At 43.7% G+C, this 21,618-nt stretch overlaps 1 protein-coding gene across 15 annotated transcripts in view; it reads left to right on the forward strand.

Annotated features, from left to right (window-relative positions):
* The window catches only part of RGS6 (regulator of G protein signaling 6), a 606,508-nt gene that overhangs the window by 401,236 nt on the left and 183,654 nt on the right, over positions 1 to 21,618 (forward strand). For all 15 annotated transcript variants that reach the window (XM_058739537.1, XM_058739533.1, XM_058739538.1 and 12 more), the window contains one exon: positions 16,725 to 16,824. In XM_058739537.1, coding sequence (XP_058595520.1) covers positions 16,725 to 16,824 — 100 coding nt within the window. The remainder of the gene's footprint in view (positions 1 to 16,724; positions 16,825 to 21,618) is intronic.

Below are 21,618 nucleotides of genomic sequence, written 5' to 3' on the forward strand. Positions count from 1 at the left end.
AAGGCTGAGTTCTGTGCGCCTCTTGGTCCACGGTGGGGCACCACCCCACTGTGGGTCTCAGGCTCCAGCCCCACCCCCACCCCCTCCGTCCCCCTTGGGAATGGGACATCCTCCGAGGATGCACAATAATCTGGTTGCAGCAAATGGTGATTTAGGAAAAAACTTAATATTATGAAACCGAGTCAAGTAAAGGTCTCTGTTGATGCTTTGTCTGAGCTTTTTCAACTCTGAACACGCACTTGAGAATGCAGTCAGCTCCTGCCTGAGCCACAGGGCAGGACAGCCAGCTTGGGGAGAGATAAGGGAGGGGAGGGGACCTAACTGGTATGTCATCCGGAGAATGCTCTTGTCTCCCACTCGGATGGGGATCACGGTCACGCCTGCTTCTGCAAATGCTCAGAATTCCAGGCAGCCCCTTGGCTTCTTTCTGTCCCCTGGACATAGTCCCCACTGCTGTGTTGCACCCCATCAACAATCTCCACTGTCAAAATCCTGTTTCTCCCAGCCACTCACTGCGGTGCTAGATTTGTGCAGTGTTCCTTCTGCTGGTGTTCAGGGCTCAAACCCAACTGCTCCCCCGTGGAGCGCAGATGCCGGGAAAGGGCCCTTCCCGATGGGCCCAGTGACCTCAAGGAGGTATGCCCCTAGCCATCACATTCCCCAAGGGCTCTTGTTCCCTCACAGCCAAGCCACTGAAATCTAAATGCCCACCAGCACTGCAAGGTAACAAGTTCACACACAGTCAAGGGCGTGCGCACACACATCAAATTTCTATTCCCATCAAATCTCTGCATCCCAAAATGACCTACTTGTTGGCAAAGGCTTTTTATCTGTCAGAAGTTATTATCAAATGGAAGTTTCCTCTCTCCGCGGCACACACATTATTGCAAACGCAGGTTGTGTGGCTTCCCTCCACCTCACCAATCCCGCTCCTAAACCCTCTGCCTCCCAATTCCCCAGGCTCCAGAACAGCCAGGGAGAATGTCTGAGCCAGCAAGTAATCGGTCCCAAAGGAGGCCCCTTGGGGACAAAAGGGACATTTTGAGGGAACCCACTTATATTTTGGATGATGTGTCCTTCTCCATAAGGCTCAGTCCTGGAAAGCCCCCAACTAGGCCAGAACCCACCCCCCTGAGGCTCGTGCGGAGCCCCCCCCACACCCCAGGGGCAGCAGGCCAAGTGTGGCCCCTCCCAGCTCTTGAAGGGGCTTCTATATATGTCTCATTTGAACCCTACACTGACCTGGGGAAGAGGCAGGGCAGGTGGCTCACAGGGTAGGCAAGTCAGGGAGCACTTCTTCCTTCTCACTTCTCCACCCCTCCCACCAGAGCCATCATTACCTTGACGGCAGGAGGGATGAGGCAGGCTGGTCTGGATGGACCTGGAAGCACCCGGAAACCCGAATAGCACCCACTGAGGCACTGGGATTTCAGAGAAATGAGGGAAATTGTGTCTTAAGCATATTCTGCAAAAATGTGTTCCATGAATGGAGCCGGTCCAATTCACTCATGAGGAGACTGAGACCTGCAGAGGGGAAGTGATTCCCCTGTGACAAAGCAAGAGGAAGGACCACAGGCAGAAAAGCCACTCTGGGGGCATATGGACGGGAGACCTTCGCCCCATTCAACATCTCCCCTCCCTCCAGGACACTTTGTTCCACCCCCACCCCCCACCCCGCCCCCAGGGCTCTAGAGAGGCCCTTCTATCCCAACTCCACCCACACCCCTTCTGCCTGAAGCCCCCACCTGGGCCCTCCCCACTTAGAATTCAAGTCTCAGACTGCCCCCTCCACCCCCACCTCTCCCTCCACTTCCCACTGTCTCCTGTCTTTTAGGGGGTCTTCTTCCCTGAGTTCCCTGGAGAGAATTCACACCTTGAATGGACCCACTCACCCCAGGGAGGACTAGGCTAATGGGCTAACAAGTTTCTCTTCCAAGCTGACTTCGTTGCATTTTAAGGTGCAAAAGTGACTCCTAGGGGCCTTGCCTTGGCTCAAGAAGTACTTCAGGAGCTGGACAGTGGCAGGTCCAGAATCTCTACACAGAAAGGGCCAAGGGCTGCAGTCCTCACTGGGGGGCTGCATTTGCAGAGCAAGCACACTTTTTACTTGGACTATGATTTTATTTAAGTTGGTAGACACTTGGGATGAGGGACTAATCACTGCCCCGCCAACTTCTACCCTTGCCATTTAATGCTGTCATTAAGATCTAGGTCACTTGCTTTTATGTTGGCTGCAGTTCATGGGTGTCCTCTTAAGTCTGGTGCCAGAAGGGAACTTGGCATTTTAAGTGCAGCCTCATCAGTACAGACATGAGGGCCCTATCACCTCCCTCATTAAGGGCACTATGTTTCTATTAATGCATCCTAAGATCAAATTGATCTTTTGGGGTTTGCTTGCTGCCACATTATATTGTAAGTTTTCAGTTGACGCAACAGCAAAATATCTTACATTTGGGCTGCTAAGTCATTAATGTCTCAAACCATTTGTGTGGTGTTTTATCCATGTGTCTGTGCCCTAAGTGTGGGAGTTTATATATATACCTTATCGCAGATAGTTTTAGAACAAACAAAAGACCAACTCTAATCATGACACCCCTCACTCCTGATTCTGAAAAACAGTGTCTTCCTGACCCTCATAGTTGTGAATCTGGTCTGTGAATCTGGCATTCATTCTCAGCCCTAATCTTAGACATAGTCTTGGCTTTCAGAAAGCGAGAGCTTCGAGGTAGTATGCTGTGTGGCTTCCAGGGAACCAGACAATACACAAGATGTCAAATTAGTTCATTTGGCACGTGGAACACTGTCTAATCTGAAAATAATTAGTCATCATCTCCTGGGAGTGTGTGTGTGTGTGTGTGTGTGTGTGTGTGTGAGCGAGCGTGTGTGTGTGTTTGGGGAACGGGAGCCTGGGAGGGGAGGAGAAGGGAGAGGAAATTATTTTCATCACATGCTGAACAGAAATAACTGGAAAAAATTAAAGTCTGTGGTCTGCAGAGTCAGGAGGAATGTACCAGTTCGCTAGGGCTGCTGTAAGAAAGTATTGCAGGCTGGGTGGCCTAAACAACATAAATATTTTGACTCAAACTTCTGGAGTCTCCAATTCGGGGTCAAGTTGGTGACAGCCAAGGGCTGTGATGGATGGATTTGTCCCAGGCTTCTTTCCTTTGCTTGTGGATGCTGTCCTCTCCCTGTGTCTTCCCATCTTCCCTCTTTACACATCTCTGGGGCCAAATATCCCCTTTTTATAAAGCGGGTTGGATTAGGACCCAGCTTAAGGACCTCATTTTAACATGATTCGCTCTAGAAAGACCCTATCTCCAAACGAGGCCCCGTGCTGAGGCACTGGGGGACTCTAAGAATTGGGGGCAGACACAGTTCAGCCATCACAAGGGGAGTCGCAATGAGGCGTGCTAAGAATATCACCAGCGCGACAGGGAGCTCCTGTCAAGCAGTAAAGCCACCCATGGAAGTCACATCTGAGACTCAGGTCTTTCTGCTGTGAGTGGGCTCTGAAACCGGCCCCTCCCCCACCAGGTGGGGTCGACACCCCTCCCCAGGTGGTTTAGGCCCTGCGAAAGCCCTGCTCCTCAAGTGGGGGACAAAACCCACTCCCTCCCATATTGTTGTGGGCAGTCGGTGTTTCAAACCCAGTCCTTTCTTGATACGCGTCCCTCCTCTCCACCTCCTGGCTCCGCGCAGCTCCGCAACCCACAGATAGGGGAAGAAGTTTCTTTTCGATGGAGAATGGGTACCGGCTGTTCTGCGTTAAGATCTTTTTCTCCGCCGTGCCTCCCGAGGACCCTGTGGGCAGGCATTCACATAACACGAAACAGACATAACACATAACAGACATTCACATAACACGAAACCTTAGGCGACCTGGCCTCCTGACTGGAGCCCAGCCTGTCCACGTTCGCTCCACCCACCTGTCCCTCCCCGCTCCCCCCCCCCCCCCCCGTAGGTGGGGCTGGGCACCCCACCCCCCACACCCTCACCCCTGTGGCTCCCGGGCCCCACCTGCCGCTTGTCCTCCTGAGGCAGGAGAGCTACTGGGAGACTAAAAACAAAGTGAGGACGCCAGCCACTTAATCTGGGTGATTAACAGAAGTCATGGCAAATGACCCTGCCATTCTCCCAAGGGAGAACGGGTGCGTTGCCCGGTGTATTTTCAGATCTTGGTATTTATCCCCGTTTGCAGTGTGCAGCTGGCAATCCATCGAATGCTTCCCAGAGTTGCTCAGGCTCCTTAGAGTAAAATCAGAATTAAATCAGAGAAATAGATACTGTCTTCCATCTCATTATCTTGGGGATGAAAAATAAGTTGTTCTTTTAATCTGTGATCTCAGGAGCCGTAGGCAAAGGACTTGGAAATTAAAGGGGACACCTTTTCCTGGGCTTGCAAAGCTTGTCTTTCCTTTAGGCAGGTCCTAGGCCTCCCCTTGGCAAGGCGCTGTCTCTGGACTGGACAGTTCTGCTTCTTTATCCTGCCTCGTGGTGGGGCTTGGGATTTAAGGCCAAAAAAAAAAAAAAAAACCACGCTGCTCTGAAAAGCTGTGGGGTAATGCGGAGTTGGGCAATGAAATAATCATTTTCTCTGTAGTTGGAAACCTATGCAAAGTGGGCCCCATCCAGTGGGAAGTGACTTTAGGGACACCTTTTGGAAATCGTGGCTCTCTGGTAGCAGGTGCTGTCCTCTGAGGCAATGACACAAAAGAAGGGCTCATCCCTGGCCTTCTGAAGGGAGTAGTAGAATCTTCTGTGGTTACTCCCTTGCGTCAGATGTAAGAAGAAATTACGATCTATTCTGAAGGAGGAGAGATGAACATTTATCAGGAACAACTATCTCTGTGCCGGGCACTGTGCTCTAAGAGCTTTGCCTCCATACTCATTTAAATTTTAGAAATAAATTGCTGGTCTTTAAAATAAAGTAATTCATGGATTTAAAGAAATTTGGGGAAATATTATCAAGCCTAAGAAGATGAGAAAATGACCCATCGTTCCTTGGTCTATTCTGTTTAATCCCTTGGTGGCCAGAATGAAAGTGAGAGACTAGCCAGTTCAGAAAGACCAGGTCGGGGGTGGGGGAGGGCGCATTCTTCCTTCACATAAGAAGTGGAGAGAGGCTCAGGGTGTTTTATGGCACAGGAGGGTAGTGAGGGGAAGGAGCCAAACTCTGCAGGTGGGACCACAACCTCTGGGCAATCAGTTACAGCCCTGGAAGGGGACTCCAGCATCCCTTAGATAATGTGTTCCAGAAAACATCAGACGCAGGGCTGGCATGTTCAGAAGCAGCATTGGTTACGAGCAGGAGACGCATGAGACGTGAAACCCAAAATGGAATCCTTGCTGCTGTCCATCTGGCAGCACAAGTCAGCGTTGTCCAGGGCCCTGCCCCCCGGGGTCCAGTAGGACCCCAGAATGCTACAGGCTCAGGAGCTTCCTCGGGATTAGAGGCAGGAATCACCCGAAGTCAGTGGTGTTACTGTACCGTCTCCTGGAAGGCCCCCTTGGGGACTGTGCCCCTCTTCCTTAGGCTCATTGAACATCCTTGAAGGGCCTCCCCCTAAAAAGTGAGCACGAAGGGAAGACCTGCCTGTCTGGTTTCCCAGCACCTAGCACCTAGTGAACCTTCGAATATACTTGCAGTTAAGTGATGATTCACCTCCTGTTTCCCCTTTAGGACTGTTTAACCTGATTTTGCCTCTTTGGGCCCCCCTCCCCCACACCGTGATTTGTCTCAGTCTCCTCCATCAGGGGTGACTCTTGTGCTCACGGGAACAGGTAGGGGCATCAGACATGAAGAATGGCATAACCAACCAAAGGGAACGGCGCAGGAAGAGAAAATGGCACAGTCAAGTGCGGTGAGGCTGTGATCCAAGAAAACAGCGAGGGGTGCACCTCTCGGGGCAGGCTGGAAGGTGCAGATGAAACCACACTACACAGAATCACCATCACTGAGCCGAGGAGAGCTGGGCAGGATGGGCCCTGGAGAGCCAAGGGTGGTGACATTGCCAACTACAAGGACGCGTTTACAACCAAGAAGTTGCCACCTCGGGATCTTCTGAGCACAGGCTGCAGGTGGTCCTGAGCAAAGCAGACACGTCCTGGCTCTTGCTTCACACCCTTGGAATGGAAGAAGGAAGTAAAAATTATAGGCAACTTATAATATATATGTGCGCACGTACTGGAAACATCGAGGGCCATCCCCTGGAGGAGGGGCTTTTGGGTGGGGCCTGAACACCTGACTAGGATCCAGATGGGTCTGCAGTGGCTAGGTGAAGCAGGTCATGAGCCAGGATGGGGCACAAGAGGTTGTTGTTCGAAGGAAGATGGGCGTGTCCTGAAACACAAAGCATTCTGGGAGCTGATGCTGGCAAGGTAGTTTGACGCCAAATCATAGAGGGCCTTGAATTCCATAGTAGGAAACCTGGCATTTATTTTGTAGCAGTAGGGAGCCACAGCAGGCTTTTGAGGAGGAGAAAATTTACATAAATCATTCCAAGCCCTTAAATTCACTCCAGTTGCCAGTTCAGTTGTTCAGTTTGGAGTAGGGGAAGGTGTTGAGGTAGAGTCAGGAAGGAAGTGAGCCAGAAAGAATGAGTGATTGCAGAGTCCGGGATGTCCGTGGGGTCAGAAGGGAGGACAGGTCTTATGTTCCTTGCTCCTCTCCAGGAGGAAAAAAATTTGTAGTGATGTTCCAGGACACTGGATGGACCAGTTTCTCTTTGGAAACAAAGATATTGTGAGGCTTTTTCTCCATCCAAGAGGAAGGTGATATACATGTTAAAACTAGAATCTTTCTATAGAAACATAATATGAAAAGGTGCATGTTCGAATTTGGAGTGTTTTATCCTGCTTACCTAATTATTTGGGCTGTGTGGCCACGTGGTGTTCCTTGTGGGCTAGTTCCCTTTGGTGGGCCAGGCTGAAGAACGTGATAAGATCAAATCTGAGATGGGACATAAAAATCGTATTTATTTTTCCATGTGTAGAACGTGGTGTTGGCATTAATTAATGGGCTACTGTGACCCATTTAAGAAGCCCTTGGAAGTAACCTCTGAGCCACCCATCTAACTGGTCCCTGGTAGACCAGAAACTGAAGCGTTTAAAATGTCACGGAAGAAATTACTTCAGGTTATGGACAGATGTTTTCGCCGTCCTCAACCCTGACATCTTCCCCCAAGAAGACCATCACAATTGCCGCTTGACCACTGGTCTGACTGTCAAAAAAGGGACAAAGAGCAGTGGAATGTGGGGAAATCCCATCTACTTCCTCCCCAGGAGGAGAAAATACTGATATGTTTTGGAAACAATGCAGAATACTGATTTTCCAAACACTGATTCATGAGCAAGGGGGTCACTGTGTGTATTAGTTTTCTCTTGTTGCTGTAACAGATTACCTCAATGGCTTAACACAGATAAATTTATGATCATACAGTTCTGGTCATCAGAAGTCTAGAATGGGTGTCTCTGGGCTAAAATCAAGGCTTTGGCTGGACTGTATACCTTTTGAAGGCTCTAGCAGACAATCTGTTTCCTTGCTTTTTCCAACATCTGAAGTTCACATTCCTTGGCTTGTAGTCCCTCCTTTCATCTTTAAAGCCAACAGAGTCTCATCTCTCTGACCTTTTATTCTATGGTTACGTCTCTCTCTAAGTGACGATAGCTGGGAAGGGTCCTCATCTTTCAAGAACTCATGTGATTAGACTGAGCCCACCTGCATAACCCAGGATAACCACTGCATCTCAAGGTCCTTAACTTTAATCACATCTCCAGGGTCTCTTTTTGCCATGTAAGGTAACGTATTCACAGGTTCCACCAATCAGGATGTAGACACCTTTTGAGGGGATCGGGTTTTTTCTGCCTTCCACACTATGTACTAAACTTTTAAGTATAGGATGTGGTCCCATCCTCTGCACCTTCTGCTCTGCTAAAGCCGTAGGTGAACCGGGGTCTGCCTGGGAGCTGCCCTGACTGCTGGCGTGGTGATCCGGAGAGCCAGCTCGGAAGCAAGACTGCCTGAGTTCAGTACCAGGAATCTCATTATTCAACAGCCCCATTTGGCCTTGGACAATTTGCTGTCCCTAAGTATCAGTGTGTTTCTCTATAAAGGGAGGAAAATAAGAAGCAGATGGCACACAAATTAGGGCAATTTGAGAAGATTGTAATAGAGATTTTAGGTCCTCTCACATTGCTAGAATGTTTCATTGATCAGGGTCCATTTTCCTCATTTGCACTGTAGCTGGTGTTCTGCAGTTGGAGATTCCTTATTCCATGGCTCACCCGGAGGATCTGCTCCACTCATATTTCCAAGCAAACAATAGATTCTTTTACAAGAGACACTATGCCTTCTAAAGCTTTGCTCTTCCAGCCAAGCTCAGGGGAAAGTCATTTCCCCTAAAATGTCATCAACCCATTTGTTCACTGACCTAGAATGTCATCCTTTTCCGTTTTTCTCTTCAATTAAATGGGGGAAAATGCTTTCCATAAAAGTAATTTATGAAGCGCTGCATATAGTAATGCTTAAAGCCATAAAAATAAGCCTCCAGGAGGCTAAACAAGTAACACTGCCTATCCTTCTACCCTGGCATTGCCCCTGGGTAATGTCGGGCACAGTACATTGGGGAACTTCTCCAAGCTCAACTGATCCTTGGGTGCCTGTGAAGCAATTCCTTGAACACTGTTGCTAAGGTTCACGGAATCTTGAGATTTCTGTTCATTTAATCCATTTCCAAAGCAGAATGATCTTTAAAAATGTAAATACCAAGTTTACTTTAAAGCAAACATATACCACCCCTAAACCCTAATATATATGTATTTATATATATTCATATATATACATAATGAATATATATGAATATATATTATATTTGATCATATATATATCATATATCATATATAGGTATATTATATAATATGCATAATATGTATTAATATGTCATATGTAATATACAAATATATTAATGATATATTAATACATATTAATAATAATTATATAATTTAATTATAATATAATTATAATTGATACATATTAATAATATATTAATATATATGCTAATATATCAAGCATCGCATTTGATGCTGGAATCCAAAATAAAGTTCTTTAAGAATATAGCGCTCATGATACGGAAGCAATTTCAATGTCCATCAGTAAGTGAACGGATAGTGGCTCCTGGGCGGCTCAGTCAGTTGAGCATTCGACTTCAGCTCAGGTCATGATCTCAGTGCTCATGGATTTGAGCCCCGCCTCGGGCTCTGTGCTAACAGCTTGCAACTCGGAACCTGGAGCCTGCTTCGGATTCTGTCTCTCTCTCTGCCCCTCCCCTGCTCACACTCTCTCTCTCTCTCTCTCTCTCTCTCAAATATAAGTAAAAAATAAATATTAAAAAAAATTTTTTTTAATTCTAAAAAAAGATAAGTGAATGGATAAAGATTTATTTATTTATTTATTTATTTATTTAGTGTGTGTGTGTGTGTGTGTGTGTGAGAGAGAGAGAGAGAGAGAGAGAGAGAACAAGGGAGGGGCAGGGAGAGAGAGAGGGAGAGAGAGAATCTGAAGCAGCCTTCGCACTGTCAGCATAGAGCCCAGCGCAGGGCTGAATCTCACAAAACGTGAGATCGAGACCTGAGCCAGAATCAAGAGTCAGACACTTAACCAACTGAGTCACCCAAGCACCCCAAGAAGAATGTTTTATATATATATATATATGATGGAATATTACTCAGCCATAAAAACAGAATGAAATCTTGCCATCTACAACAACATGGGTAGACCTTGAGGGTATTGTGCCAAATGAAATAAGACAGAGAAAGACAAATATCATATGACTTCACTGATATGTGTAAAACAGAGCAAAAGAACCAGCAAGACAAATGGAAACAAACTTAGAGATATAGAGAACAAACTGGTGGCTGCCTGAGGGGAGAGAGGTGCGGGGGGGATGGTGGGAAATAGGCAAAGGGGATTAAGAGGTACAATCTTCTAGTTGTAAAATAAATAAGACGAGGGGATGTAATGTACAGCATAGGGAATATAGTCAATAATATTGTAACAACTTAGTGTGGTGACAAATAGTACCTAGACCCTACTGTGGTGACCGTTTTGTAATGTATATACATATTGAATTACTGTGTTGCACACCTAAAACTGTAGAACATTGTACGTCCATTATTCTTCAACTAAAAAAAGAATATAGCACTCATGTCATTCATTCATTCATTCAATTATTCTTTCAATATATATTTACTAAGCACCTACTATTAGGGTTAAATGATGAGAAAGTGTAACAGAAAATGCAAGTACAAGTTAAAGTGATAACCAATATAGACAAAAGACAGAGGATCCTATAAGAGCCTATAACAGAGTAATCACTAGAAACCATAGACAGATTCTAAGTAGGGGAGTTAAATAATGAAGTTTTCCTTCACGAGTATCACAGGCTACGGCCTAGAGAACAGATCAGGTAGAAATCCAGGCCTGCCCAACCATCCTTAATGAATGTTCTTTAATACAGGAACTTCTGCCAGACAAAGTCAGCCACATTTTCATTCCCCTCCTGCCATGCCTCCGTGGGATATAGAGGCTAGATAAACTACCCTCTGCCCAGCGCCCTTTGCAACCACATGTAGCCATGAGACCCTGCTCTGGCCAGTGAGACTAGAGCAGAGATCTGTTGGCATCTTCTGGGAAGGTATATGCTTATTGGATAAAAGGAACAAGTACAGCCATACCAACACCCCCACCCTTCTTCCCGCCTTTCTTCTTATTCTGCAACGTGGAAGTGATGCCTTGAGCAGGGGCAGCTCTCTGGCAACCACAAGGGAAAGGCCAAGATGGACATTCACATAGAACTGCATGCCTGCAATAATGCTATCAGACACCCACGTACGCATTGCTTGTTATGTAGGAAAAATAATCCCCCGTGTTTAGAGGTTGGATTTTTTTTGTTTTTTGTTTTTGCTTTTTATCAAAAGCATTTTAGACTGATACAGTGATTCAAAAGTCAGTTGAACTGAAAACAGACTAACAGGTATTTCAATCATTGTTGTAGCTAACACAAGGAATCTCCAGCCTCCCCTCCTGCCAGTGAAATCACAGTCCTTTGAACAGGATAGCAAAAAAGGGAGGGGAGGTCCCCTTTTGAAGACCTCTGAAAATACTATTCCTTAGTGTTTCCGTGTGAACCTTGTTGGGAGCCCACACTTGGTTCTGTTGTCACAACCTTAACTTTGAGTCTCGAGGCCTGAGTCTTTCTGAAATGTATTAGTCCCTTATGGAAGGGAACAGACTGTCTTTTACCCACTTTTGTAACTGTAGAAACTAAAACTACCTGGCACTTTGTACGTGCTCAATAAATGTCCACTAAACCAGTAAGGGAAGCTGAGTACATTTAAGTAGAGAATAGCAGTGTGCTATGTTTTTAAAAATAAAAATGATACCTAGCCTGATCTTATGGAACACATATGGGACAGAGCATGCTCAGTGAAGCATACACATTTTGGATGAAGAAATATGATTATCATTTGCCAGCTCTGATTCCTGCCTCTGGGCTGATAAGATGTGTCCAAAGAGTCATTTTCACTCATTCCCGGACACCAGAACAGAAGGTGTCTTTAATGAAATGCGGGAGCCGAAGTAGCAGGCTTTAGTAGCTAGAAACAGTCAATTGATGGCAAAGTCAAGATGAAATGCTTCAGTAGAAAAGACCTCATGCCTGAGGCATACTTTCTGTGTTAAAGTTGTTGTGGATTTTTTTTGTTTGTTTTTTGTTTTTGTTTTTTAAATGGCAACATAGTTTGCCTATTCTCGAAGATTTTTAATTTTCCACCGAGGAAAAATTGGAGGAGCTAAATAAATTCATTCACTAGATCATTAATTTACACAAACAAAAGTAATACTGTCCTCTGGTCATTTCTGTCAGGAGCGCCATCTATATAAGCAGAGATGGGCAGGCATGGAACTGATCAATAAGGAGCAGCATCGGGGCCTCTTTGGATCATGACTGTATCTGGCTTCTGATGCCGTTTTCCAAAATGATTTCTGAAAACATCAGAACTCCCCAGTCTCGCTCAGCACCCTACTTTGCACCTCAGCACAGAGAAGCATTCTGCATGGGGCGGCCTGGCAGATGGGCCGTGTGGAGAATGGGAAGCCAGAGGCCTGACTGCCTGTCCTGTCCTTTTCTTGCAGACACTGCTTTGCATTGGTCAAGTCAGAGAAGTCTCTTGTGTTCTGGGACTAGAAGTCTCAGTTTAGCAACCAAGCCTATCACTGTAGATGAGGGCAGTAAAGTCCAGAGAGGTTAAGTCACTTGTCCAGGGCCAACACAGCAAACCAGTGAGGTTAAGGCTAGCACTTGTCACGGGCCTCAGACCAGTGTTCTTCCCACTGTCCTTCTGGGGCCTCCGTTTGTGAAGAGATGATTTTGCTTCTCCTCACTCTTCTCTTACACCCCACAGCTATTTCCATGAATTATAACATTCCTGTCCCATAACATTCCTCAGTTCAGAGGAAACCCACCCTGTGGTGTAATGGTTTCCATTTTCTCTGCTCTTTGGAAGAATGTTCTACCTGCATGCCAGTGTTGAGTTTTGAGCGCCTTTGCAGAAGGGCGTCCTGGTCATTGTGACTCATCCATGCAGAACCGGCTGAGCTTGCCAAGTAGGTTTTTTGCATCACTTGCTGTCAAATAAGAGCCAACCTCTTATTGATTGCCACAGGGGAACATTCTTCCTAATGACACAGAGCTTCATGTTAAAAGATGTCAGCGAATTGATGTTGCCCTTCTCCAGGAGCGAATTGATGTTGTCCTTTTCCAGGAACAAAAAGTGTCAAAAGTTAGATGGGACTGAATAGTCAAGGAAATATAAGTATATACCTTCCCATCTCCCCATTCCCAGCCCAGGAGCTGTGATCTACCAGTAGAGGATAAATCGTGCCAAGACTCCGGGACAAAGAGAGAAAACACCGAGCAGCAAAGCATCAGCAGTCATTGGACAGAAATAAATCCTGAGATGGTTGATAATCTGATTATCTGGATCGATTTCTCTGTTTCCTTCTCCACCCCCTTAGGGCTGGGCTGAACTTCCCCTTCAATGCAAACAGTATTAAGTGCCTTGTAACTCAGGAGCCCTGTCAGCAGACACTGAAAATAAGATGAATCTTGGATTTGATCGAGCTTGGGCATTAGGGTCAGGAAGACTTGGACAAAGATTTGGGCTTTGCCACTTACTAGCTGTCCTTGGGAAAATCACTTAACCTCTCTAAGCCTCAATTTCAACATATTTACTGAGTAACTTTCAGGACCAAGAAATACATTAGTCAATCTATTCAAAATAATACCGAGGACAGTGTTGATCATATGTAGGTGTTCTTCAGGTGTTCTGAAAATGTGTGCCATTATAATTTATATAAGCTCCTGGAGCCCACTTTTGATTTTTTGGTAGGTCTGTACTCTTAGCATTTTACCAGAAACCATGACCCCCCCCCCAAAAAAAAAATAATAATATATATATATATTCAAAAGCAGTATTATTAGCTGATGTTGCAATGGACCGTGCTCTGGAATCAACCTCAGCTATCACAGATTTTCCTGACACAACAACAGAATGGGCTGCAGAGGAGTGTAAGGCCCTAAGAATTTTCAAGAAAATGGTAGGTGGTGTAATTGGAATTTCTAGATTCTTAAAAAGCATTGGATTTTAGGATACCCGACCTCCAGGACTCATTGATTCTTGTCATTAAGCATTTGTGTGGCTTCAGCAATTTTTGATAGGTGCATTTATTTTAGAGCCCTGTTGTATCAGTAAGCTAGAGCCACGATTCTTCTGCATAGCAAACCACCCAAACTCAGGGACATACAACAATAAGCTCATGGGTGTGCAGGTCAACTGAGGTTTGACCTGTCTAGCTATGTGTTGGGTCCCTTCTGCTCCAGATGTGTCTCACCCTTCTTGGAACAACAGCTATCTGATATAGGAGGGCAAGAGAAGAGGCTGAGCATGACCATGCAGGTGCATTGAAAGCCTCTGCTCACATCATGTTCAATATCCTCCCATTTGCCAGGCGAGTCACATGGCCCAAGCCTAAAAGTCAAGGGGCAGACTCCCTGCTCATCATGATGAGGCCAGGGCAAGGACTTGGGTATATATTCATACTATGGAGGATTCAAGAACGGGGGACCAATGAACATTCTTTCACCCATCTTGTGTTGTAAACTATGCTGCAATGTAATTCCCTTTCTGGTCACTTAAGGGGGTTATCCTTTTGACCTAGCTGTAACCTCTGATAAATAATATACCTCTTGGCACATAGTGAGCCCACATGAAAAGATAAGTCTTCTTTAATAAATACATCCTTTTAAGATTCAGTGGTGTGGTGCAATGATTAACGAATCGTGGAGGCTTCCTCTGCATAGCCAGTCTTTAAATCCAGCCCACATCAGCAGAGACTGGAAATTGCTATCATCTAATGACAAGTCAGGTATCTAACTGAATTGAAATATTGGCTTGCCTCCAATTCCCGATGATTTTGAGTCCATTTTATTAAAAGCATCAGGGTAACTGATACTTCTGGCTTCAGATAGCACACTAGATCAAAAGCATAGATTACCTTGAAAACATGACCATTTTTCCTAGGAATAAGTCTCCTTGGCTATCAGTAAGGAATATTCAGACTACTCTGAATCATTGGGTTGAGTTCAGGGGCAGCAAGGCAGGGCACTAGCTGAAACTATTACCAGGAATGTGGATGAAAATTTTTCTTATCCTGTCATTTAATGGGTCTTCAGAGACTTACCTTTATTTTTAGCATGATATATTCATCCACTCCCTAAAGGGCCAGGAACTTAAGATTCTTTCTCATTATCAGTACTTCTCAGGAAAACCCAGAAATATCCAAAGGAAAATGGTCTCCCTGCTCGGCTGCTTTTATGGGAATCTTATTGGGTGGCAGAGCAGCCCAGGGGTAAGAAGCCTGAGATCTAAGGTCTGTGGCTACGTTTAAACTCAGATCCACAAATGGGTAACTGTGTGACCTTGGCAAGGTTGCTTAACTTCTGTGGCGGTCATTGACACTGTTCATAGATGGTCAGTTCCCCTCCCCTCTTGGCACCAAGAAGACTGGAACCCTGGCTTCTTTGTGGGTCGGTGGTGCTGTGTAACTAGATCTGGTCAAAGAATTCTGAGCCAAGGTGTCATATGTAACTTCTTGGCTATAGCATTTAATAACCAATACCAGATTCTCCAGAATTCTCTCTTGTCCCTTTAGCACAATGACGAGCAACATTCTAGATGGTAGCTATTCCATCAGCCTAGTTAGTAACTACAGTAGGCAGAGTCCCCCTGGTGACCTGTGATAGACTTGAGCCATGAGAGAGAAATAAACACGGCTGTACTGAGCCATTGGGAATTTGACGGTTATTTGTTACAATAATTTAATCTGGTCTACCCTGGTTGATACACCTCACTAGATCTTTTTATCTGAAAAATGAGGATAACAGTGGAATCTAGATTATTAAGTAATCATAAACATTAAATAGGATAATATTGTATGATACTTAGAATAACACCTAGCACATAATACATTCTTAATATATTTTAGCTATCATATATTATTATCAAGTTATTCTGTATCCTAACCTCATTATTTATTTTTAACAAGTTATTTATGTCTATCAAACAAGTTGCCATATGACTTTGAGAAAGTCAACCTCAAACTGCAATTGCCAGTATGTTAGACTAGATGGGCTATAGTTTTAAATCTCTAGACTTAAAATTTTATGCATCTTTGATAGAAGCACTCTGAGAATCCGTTTCACAGATATTCTTTTGCTTAGGGAAATAAGATGTGTAATAAAAGTAAACCTCCTCTTCTCCCCTATTCTAGTCGCTCCCTACCCCCACCTCCTCAAACAATAAGATCTATGTCCTTGTCACAGATTGTTCTGTATCCTATTCTGAAGCTTTCTGCCCAGGAAATTACATCTGACTTGTAAATTCTTAGCTACAAATTGGTTTCCCAATTTAGGCACCTAAATCCTTAATAGTCCGTCTCCTCTCTCTGTTCTGTTTTCAATATATGTACATCGCAACTTGTTTTATTAATAAAATCTAACTGACTTCAAGCCACAGCCCACCGTGGTCTTTCTTTTGACAATGTGACTTATTTAGTCCAAAAGGAAAGGATTCTGTCTTTTGTCACACTTTAGTCCTGGCTTAAGGTGACCACCCTCACACCACCACAGACAACCACTGAAACCTGTCCTCCGACTTCTCAGAATCAGAACTTTCCATGTCTTTATCTTTTCTCCTGTGTGACTCTGGCTGGCTCCTGCACTGGTCCCAAAGACCAGATGGTTCATATTGTCCAGGCTGTGTATAAACCCAACTTGGGAAAGAGGAGGAATCATTGCAGACATATTGAATTACATGGTGGATCTCATTAGGAATCCTAATATTTCTCCCTCCTTACCTTCTTGATCTCAGAGTCTGTTCTTATAGACCACGTTTTGTGTTCTCGTATATAACCTCATGGCCTCATCCCATCCCCAGTGCTTGGTTTATTGCAGATCCTGCTACTATGTTTATTGACTGCCTAGGTGGAGGCTGTTTTTTTATGTCTACTGTTGGCATTCATGTTCATACATGTTCATTATGGCTGTTAATAAAGGTATCATTTATCATTACTTTATGGGAGAAAATGACACTTCCTTATTCTCTTTCAGATTGAAGACATCATCACAAAGATGCAAGATGACAAGACAGGGGGTGTGCCCATCAGAACAGTCAAGAGCTTTCTCTCCAAAATTCCCAGTGTCGTTACAGGTAAACTTTCTCCTTACAAGGTGTTGGTGGCAATAGGAAAAGGCCACTGAAGAGTTGTATAGTGCTGATTGTGACCTGGGGTGTGTCTAAAGATTTGTGGATAGTAAAGATGATACATTCAATGTGCTTCTTAGACAAAGTCAAGTTGTGGTCATGGTTTCCAGAAGAAGCTGCTCTTTGCCAATGATTAAGGATGGTTTTGCCATGACCACCCTTCCGTGTATAGGTTGAGACTTCTGGAAAGAAGCTCATTACTGACCTGAATAGCCCATCAGCAGTTTAGCCTACGAGATGTACACAAGCACAGGCGTATTAAAGAAATGATTTTAGATTTAAACAAGCTTTAAGAAAGTCTTATGTTCAAATTCTACAAAATGCTTTTTTTTTTTTTTAAGTTTTTCAACTGACTGTACTTGAACTCTTGGAAGAAGTGGTTTTAGAATATTTTTTCTGCATTACTTTGGGGATTTGGTGTGTTTTGTATGCTTGGACATTTCTTCAAAAATTAATTATGAAGTATATCAAACACATGGGTATAGTTTCAAGTATAATACTAAAATAGGCCACATGTGTCTACCAGCCTGCTTCCTAAGTAACACATCACCAGTATCTTAGGCCCCTTATGGGCCTAATGGATGACATCTGCCTCCCTTCCCTCAGTAGGTAACCTCTATCTACTCCTATCCTGATCAGTTTGTTGCCTTTCTTCATAATTTCACCACATAGGCTTGTATCGTATCTAAACAAACAACCAAATAAATTAAGATAAAACTTTAGAGAGTTCTCTCATCATCAAAATCTAGTTATTCGCTTTCCAAATTTGGGGAGCCAGAAGGCTTCAGTTTCTACTACATACTTATAAAATAATTAAGATAAAAAATCCTGACAACACCAAGGGCTGGTGAGGCTATGGAGCAACTGGGACGCTCACACATTGCTGGTGGGAAGGTAAAAACTCTGGACATTTCTTATAATACTAAACAAATGCTTACCTTATGACCCAGCAATCCCACTCCTTGGTATTTATACAAGAGAAACAAAAACGTGCACTCAGACGAAAACTCATTAAGTATTTATAATAACTTTATTTGTGATCTCCAAAGCCCAGACACAACCCAAATGTCCTTTGGTGGGTGAAGAAAGAAACAAACTGTGGCACACCCACATTCATCAATAGAAAGGAGTGAACTGTTGATACACGCACCAACTTAGATAAACCTCAAAGTTATTTTTCTGAGGAGAAGAAGCCAGTCTCAAAAGATTACATCCTGTAGGATTCCATTTACATGACATTCTAAAAAATTCCAAAACTACAGTGACAGAGAACAGATAGATCAGTGGTTGACAAGGATTAAGAACTGGGGCAGCGTATGATTATAAAGGGATCACACAAAGGAATTTTATAAGGTTACAGCGGAACTATCCTGTATCCTGATTGTGGTGGTGGTGGTGACATTAATCTATACATACGTCAAAATTCATAGAACAGGGGCGCCTGGGTGGCTCGGTCGGTTGAGCGCCGACTTCGGCTCAGGTCATGATCTCGCAGTCCGTGAGTTCGAGCCCCGCGTCGGGCTCTGTGCTGAAAGCTCAGAGCCTGGAGCCCGTTTCGGATTCTGTGTCTCCCTCTCTCTGACCCTCCCCTGTTCATGCTCTGTCTCTCTCTGTCTCAAAAATAAATAAATGTCAAAAAAAAAAAATTAAAAAAAAATTCATAGAACAGCATACACACACACACAGAGTCAATATGTGTATGTTACCTTAAAAAATAAATATACTCAACTGAGGCACGCATAAGTATCCTAACTCATTATTCAGACTGTCAGTTTAAACTCAGGTGCCAAATAGATCTGGATAATGAAGGTTGATTGTATTGTTAGTATGCTCTAATTTTGAAATTTTTCTAAATGGAATTATAATATTGGCTATGATATATTATTTTTTCATACACTTCTGGATTTTGTTTGATAAAATGTTGTTTAGGATTTTTAATCAATTTTCACGGAACGATGTGTTTATTGCTTTTCTCACTTACCCTTCTTGCTGCTTTGGGTATCAAATTTATGTTAGATTCCTAAGATGAATCATGGAGTATATTTCTTTTGTTGATATCGTAGTGTTCTCTGAAAAATGTTTTTCTCTTTAATCTAGATTTTAGGTGTTTACTTTCAATTATTTTATTTTTTTTATTTCTTGAATTTCCATCTGGTTCTTTCTCCAATATACTTGGTCATTCATTCCACACATATTTCTTGGGTGTTTGCTATTTTCTAAATATTGCCGGCCAGTGGGAATTCAGAAATAAATGAAACAGCTAAAAATTTCTGTTCTCATGGAATTTTAGATTCTAGTGGAGGAGACAACAAAATAAATAAGAAAAACTCATAGAATCTTAGGTAATGATAAAGGTCAAAGAGAAAAATAAAGTATGAAAGGTGGATGATGGAGTCACAACTCTGAAACAGGTGGCCAAAGAAGAATTCCCTGAGAAGGTAACATTTGGGTAAAGATGGAGGGGAGATGAAGGATTGAGTCATGTGGATATTGAGGGAAAGAGCATTCCAGAAAGCAAGTGCTAAGTCTCTAAGGCAAGTGTGTTCTTGCATACAGAGGAACTAAGAAAAGGGACCCAGAGTAGAGTGAAAAAATGAAAGGGTAATAGGGATGAAGTCAAAGCGATAATGGTGACCATGATCATGCAACCTCTTGGTCACTATAAGGCCACTGGAGAACTTTAAACATGAGCTGTCATGTTCTGACACAAGATCATTATATTGCATTCTGCATACCCTGGGGAGTCGGGAGACTGTGGCAAAAGTGGTAGTCAGACTAGGCTACCAGCATGGGAGATGTGTGAAGTGATCAGATTCCAATTCAAGTTTGAGGGCAGAATCAACAGTATTTGGGGGAAAGATTGGATGTAGGATATGAGAGAAAGAAAGGAATCAATGATGACTCTGCACTTTTGGTTTCACGCAACTGGAAAAATGGAGTTGGCATTAATTTCGATGAGGAAGACTGTGAGTGGGGAAGAGGGTTTGTTTCTTTGTTTAGCTGAAGTCTAAGAAATTAAAAGGTCCATTTTAGACAAGCTAAGTTTTAGGGACCTACTAGACATTCAACTGGAGACGACAAGTAGGCACTTGGGTGTGTGGATCTAGATTTTAAGGGAGAGCCTGAACTGGGCACATGAGTCATTAGAATATAAGTGATATTTAAAGCCATGGGATTAATGACCTCACACCAAGGGATTGAATGTAAACAGAAAACAGTCCAAGTCCTACAACTTGGGATATTCTAACATATGAGGGTTATGGAGAGACAAAGAAATCAGGAAAAGAAAGTGAAAAGGAGCAGCTGGAGACAAAGAGGAACATCAGGAGGACATGGTCTCTTGGAAGCCAGATTTTCTAGAAAGTGCTTCAGGAAAGAATATGCCAAAAGCTGCTGATAGTCATGTAAGATAAGGACTGAGAATCAACCATTGAATTTAGCGACAATTGAATTCAACTGCTGACCTTGATAAGTGCATATTCCATGAAGCATTTGGCAGGGGAGAATGGCAAAAAGCCTTATTGGAGTGGGTTCAAGTCAGAATGGGAGGAGAAATATTTGAGGTAGTGAGTATAATTAATCTTTGAAGGAGTTCTCCTTAAAAGGAAGAAATGCAGGAGGATCTAGACGGGTGAATGAAGTCAGGACACGTAGGTTTTTAAATAATATGAAAGTGACAGTATGCTTGTATGATTAATGGCAATGACTCAGTAGGGGGAGAAAAATGGTGCAGGAGATGGAGGAAAATTTCAAGAAGTGATATCATTGAGCAGGTAAGAGATTGAATGTAATGCAAGACAATTGGGGAGCTCTAGCTAAAAACATGTACAATTCATTCATAGAAAGAGAAATGGAGGTGCAGTAGATGCACAGAGGTACAAATAAGCATAATGGCGGGAGGGGGGAGCTTGTAGTAGTTTTCTTTTCACTGCTTCTATTTTCTTAGTAACATGAAAAGGAAAGAAGGTAGAGATATTAGGTTTGAGAAGACATCAGAAGCCATGCAATAGTCATCTAGGGGTCTAAAGAGATTGACTGGACTAAGGAAATAGAGTTTTGACTGTGAGGTAGCATTAAGGACCCTCTTGAGATTATTAATATTTATGAATTTAAAGAGAGGCAATTTCTCCAGCCACATTTAGCTCTCTGGGTTTGGACGTGTATCAGGTAGAAAGGTGGACTTAATTAAGGCTCTCGCAAGTATGAAGAGTATGATAAATCAAGGGAAAGGCAAGAGAGTAACTGAAATGATTGACCATTAAATTTTAACTGAGCAAGGATGGAAGTGAAACATGAGATGGGTGAGGAATAGTGGAGAGTAGTCATGACCATAAACTGTAGGTCTAGTGGAAAGGAGTTTTGGAGTTGGAGGCCAAAGTAAGAGAGCTGGAAATGTAGGGGATGGTGTTTGGATAGCCGAATTTTTTTAAAGGGCACTCTTCTAGGTTTTTTAGATTTTTTTTGTTTATTATTTATTTTTGAGAGAGAGAGAGAGAGAAAGAGAGAGAGGGAGAGGGAGTGAGTGGGGAGGGGCAGAGAGAGAGGGAAACACAGAATTTGAAGCAGGCTCCGGGCTCTGAGCTGTCAGCACAGAGCCCAATGCAGGGCTCAAACTCACCGTGAGATCATGACCTGAGCCAAAGTTGGAAGCTTAACCAACTGAGCCACCCAGACATCTGGGTGGAAGCTTAACCAACTGAGCCACCCAGACATCCCTAGCAGAATATTTGAAATTGGGAT

Source organism: Neofelis nebulosa, chromosome 7, assembly GCF_028018385.1.
Source record: "Neofelis nebulosa isolate mNeoNeb1 chromosome 7, mNeoNeb1.pri, whole genome shotgun sequence".
Lineage (NCBI taxonomy): Eukaryota > Metazoa > Chordata > Mammalia > Carnivora > Felidae > Neofelis > Neofelis nebulosa.